At 61.4% G+C, this 4042-nt stretch overlaps 2 protein-coding genes across 3 annotated transcripts in view; both read left to right on the top strand.

The window, feature by feature from the left end:
• The first annotated feature begins 6 nt into the window (after positions 1–6).
• SLC10A3 (solute carrier family 10 member 3) lies at positions 7–3600 on the top strand. Of its 2 annotated transcripts, none has more exons than XM_015592060.1 (2): positions 7–115; positions 1805–3600. In XM_015592060.1, exon 2 carries the CDS (start codon positions 1943–1945, stop codon positions 3368–3370), a length of 1428 nt encoding a protein of 475 aa, XP_015447546.1. In that variant the 5' UTR covers positions 7–115; positions 1805–1942; the 3' UTR covers positions 3371–3600. The 2 variants fall into 2 exon arrangements, with proteins under 2 accessions (XP_015447546.1, XP_006915371.1); XM_006915309.2 differs by having other exon boundaries at positions 7–504.
• A 185-nt stretch (positions 3601–3785) lies between these two features.
• UBL4A (ubiquitin like 4A) overlaps positions 3786–4042 on the top strand; it is a 1667-nt gene continuing 1410 nt past the window's right edge. Inside the window, exon 1 of the mRNA XM_025049212.1 lies at positions 3786–3881. Within this exon, the coding sequence (XP_024904980.1) occupies positions 3786–3881 (96 nt within the window). The remainder of the gene's footprint in view (positions 3882–4042) is intronic.

The following is a 4042-nucleotide window of genomic DNA, read 5'->3' as shown; positions in this document are numbered from 1 at the left end:
CAGCTGCGGGGCAGTAGCGCGAGCCCGGCAGCGGCGCGCCCCCCTCCCCTTTCTCCCTCCCGGGTTCACGCCCGAGTTCTGCCCGTGCCCAGTCGTGCAACTTCCAGACTCCCAGGTAGGGAGGGGCCCCGCGTCAGCACTGCCAACTGCCCTAACATCGGACACTCGGCCTCTGTGGAAAAAGCGGCCGCCCGGGATTCCCTTCCCTGCCTTGGGGTGCATCTGTTCAAACTCTTCTGGCCCTTCAAGCAGAAATGATGTCAGATCTGGGCCAGACCCCTCTTTCAGTGACTCAGACAGAGCTGCCTGCTGTTCGGGAAGGATCAGGGTGGATGGCCCTTAGCCTCTCTCTTCTGAAGTGATTCACGCCCCCCGGCGGGCTTCGGGCCCGGGCGCCTTCATCTTTTCCCTGGGACTCCCCTCCACTTTGCTCCTTACACTCCCTCTGGGTTTCCTGCCTCCCTCTTCAGCGGTGGGACCCAAGGCTGGACCAAAGCCTCTAGGGTAAGTGACCCAAACTCCAAACCAGCAGAGGCCATGGCATCCCCGAGGGGCAGAGGGGAGACTTTCCCACAGAGGAGCCTTTTGCTTAACCTGCCCTCCACCTGGTACTTCCCCTGCTCCCCAGTCTGGGATGAGGGAGACCAGGGTCAAGGACCCACAGGATCTAGAGGGGCCCCAGCCTCTCCCAGGACCAGGACAGCACAGGGCATGAGGCAACCAACAACTAGCAATGAAAAACCAGTGTCCCAATCCTGGTTGCCCCAGATCCATCAGGTGATGTGACAATAGGGTGGGGCCGTCCAAATTGAGAAGTGGAAGCAGGCGAACCCCCTCCTTTCACCCTGAGGCTCCCAGCCCTCTAGAAACACTCAGTCCCACTGGGAGTTCCAGGCCGTGGTAGGATTTCATGTGGGTGCGGGAGGAGCCCCAGGACTGCAAGCAGAGCCTCCAAGATATGACACAGCGGCTCTAGGGACTCAAATTCTGGGACCCGACGGAAGGAGAAGCCCCCTAGCAGACATGTGGCCCTCCTGCTGCCCCTTCCGGCAACTCTGGGGAGAGGGGACCTGCTCCCCCGCCAGAACCCCCTCACACCACTGTCGACAGGTAGGGTAGGCCAGGTAGCTATGGCAGCACTGCTCACAACTGCATGTCAATGTCAGTGGTGGACATCAGTCCCTGGGGCCTTTGGCCCGATGGTCACCTACTGCTGCCCATACACTTTGCCGGTTGCTCTTTGCCTGACAGATGGTACTCCAATGCCCTAACCTGTTCTCCGATGGCCTCTCGGACCTGGCCTGAGCCAGCCTTTCCCGTCGGCACCCTTTGCTCTCCCTGGTCTTGTCTCCTTGTCGCCCCGGGGAGTCTTTCAGACATTTCATCCCAGTTGTGGCACTGCCGCCGGCCCACCGTAGCTGTGTCTTGAAGCCAGTGGGAAGCAGGCTAGTGGTGGCAGGATCGGGGGTGGCTCTCCCAAATCCCTTCATGTCAGGACATCTCCACAGGGCCACCATGCTGGAGGTGAGCCCAGGGAAGTCGGCAGGTGTAGGCAGGCTGAGCAGGAACTCCTATGTGCAGGTGGCCCCTCTGGGTGAGGGATGGTAAGCTTGAGGCAGATGTGCTGGGGGAGGGGCCAGCCAGATGGCACTCAAGGGCCAGCACTAGGCATTGCCTTTCCCTTCCCAGGCTTGGGGCCAGGGCCCCTGCTGAGTCTCCCAGCAGTGGGCTTCCAGGTTCCCGTGCTCCTGGGCTCACTGCTGCTCACGTTCACCAGCCACCTCTGTGTGTCCCTCCTCCTCAGGAAGAGCCCTGCCATCAAGGAAGGCAGCACAAGACCAGACCCCACCCATGCACCCTTCTCAAGACAACCCGAAGGCACCTGCGGAGCTGCTGTCCTAAGGAGCTGAGGGCCCGGGCACGCCATCCTGCGGGAGGAGCCATGGTGTTTAGGAGGGGCAGTTCTCGGTCATGGCCTGGCCTGGGAGGTGGCAGTGTTTGCACAGGCTCCCTGGGGATGCTCAGGGCTGCCCTGCTACTTCTCAGCCTGCCGTTGGGGGCCCAGGGAACTTCCCATGCCAACCTCAGCATGGCTCTGGGCCATCCTGGGCCACCGCCAGGGGGCCGCTACCTGAGCATCGGGGATGGCTCCGTGGTGGAGTTCGAGTTCCCAGAGGAGAGCGAGGGCATCATTGTGATCTCGAGCCAGTACCCGGGTCAGGGCACCTGGCCAGGGCCCAGCCCTATGCTGCGGGTCACCTCCCTGGATCCAGAGGTGCTGACCATCAAGAATGTGAGTGCCATAACCTGGGGCAGTGGGGGCAGCTTCGTGGTGAGCATCCACTCAGGCCTGCCCGGGCTAGCCCCGCTCCACATCCAGCTTGTGGATCCCCATGAGACCCCACCCATGCTGATCGACGAGCGGAGAGATTTCTGCATCAAGGTGTCCCCTGCCGAAGACGCCCCCGCCACGCTCGGCGCCGACCTGGTCCACTTCTCGGAGAACCCAATACTCTACTTGCTCCTGCCTCTTATCTTTGTCAACAAGTGTTCGTTCGGGTGCAAAGTGGAGCTCGAGGTTCTGAAGGGGCTCCTTCAGAGCCCCCAGCCCATGCTGCTGGGCCTCCTGGGCCAGTTCCTAGTCATGCCCTTCTACGCTTTCTTGATGGCCAAGGTCTTCATGCTGCCCAAGGCCCTGGCTCTGGGCCTCATCATCACCTGCTCATCGCCCGGAGGCGGGGGGAGCTACCTCTTCAGCCTCCTCCTTGGAGGGGACGTCACCCTGGCCATCTCCATGACTTTCATCTCCACAGTGGCTGCCACTGGTTTCCTGCCACTGTCCTCAGCCATCTACAGCCGCCTGCTGAGCATCCACGAAACACTCCATGTGCCCATCTCCAAGATCCTGGGGAGCCTGCTGTTCATCGCCATTCCCATCGCAGCAGGCGTGCTGATCAAGTCCAAGCTCCCCAAGCTCTCTCAGCTGCTGCTGCAGGTCATCAAGCCCTTCAGTTTTGTGCTGCTTCTGGGAGGCCTCTTCCTGGCCTACCGCATGGGGGTCTTCATCCTGGCGGGCGTCAGGCTGCCCATCGTGCTAGTGGGCATCACTGTGCCCCTGGTCGGCCTCCTGGTGGGCTACTGCCTGGCCACATGCCTAAAGCTGCCAGTGGCCCAGCGGCGGACGGTCAGCCTCGAGGTGGGGGTGCAGAACAGCCTGCTGGCTTTGGCCATGCTGCAGCTGTCCCTCCGCCGCCTTCAAGCCAACTACGCCTCCCAGGCCCCCTTCATTGTGGCACTGAGCGGCACCTCGGAGATGCTGGCCTTGGTCATTGGCCACTTCATCTATAGCAGCCTGTGCCCAGTTCCCTGAGGCCCCTGGGTCGAGCTTTTGCCACCCCCTAGCCCCCACCCTCCACCCACTGTCCCACAGTTCTTGTGTACCAAAGGCCTTTAGTTCTCATGCACTATGCACTCAGAAAAATCCAGGCTTATTTTTTTTACTGGTTTTTTATTCTCCAGCTTTCAGTGCCAAAGAGGCCATGCAGAGTTAGGTAGGTGGGCACTACCCAGAAAATATATTTCAATAAAAGAGAAAAACAAGCTTGGTTCCTTCCAATCTTTGCCTTTTAGGGCCTGGGGGTGGGGGTAGGAAGGGTGTGACTGGGTAGGTGTGGGCCAGGGTGGAGGACTGGCTTGGGTGACACGGTGACCTGTGCCGCAGACTTCCTCTCTCAGCTCTCCTTCCCCAGGCTTCCTGTCTCTGACAGGTGGACCTCTGTTCTAGAATGAGCGCTGGGAGGAGGAGGGCAGAGGCCTGCTCCCAAGCTCAGCTGGCTTTCCGCCTCCAGACGAGAAAGGAGGAGGCAGAAGGTCCCTGGACGGTGGGGCAAGCGGGGCAAGGCGGGGCCCTTTGTGGACTCCGGAGACCGAGACTCTCAGACTTGCTCCACCCGCGGGCCGGGGACGCAGGGCTGTCCCGGCCGTAGGCGGGGCGAGCGGGCTCCCGGCCCTCCCTCCTCCCAAGCCCCAGCTCCCGTGTGAA

The sequence above is a fragment of the Pteropus alecto genome, unplaced genomic scaffold (genome assembly GCF_000325575.1).
Source record: "Pteropus alecto unplaced genomic scaffold, ASM32557v1 scaffold396, whole genome shotgun sequence".
Taxonomy (NCBI): domain Eukaryota; kingdom Metazoa; phylum Chordata; class Mammalia; order Chiroptera; family Pteropodidae; genus Pteropus; species Pteropus alecto.
Note: the sequence above shows the minus strand (reverse complement) of the source record. Positions and strands in the feature narration are given on the sequence as shown.

Coding starts and splice junctions, on each gene's coding strand:
- SLC10A3 (XM_015592060.1), top strand. CDS start 1,943: ATGGTGTTTAGGAGGGGCAGTTCTCGGTCATGGCCTGGCCTGGGAGGT.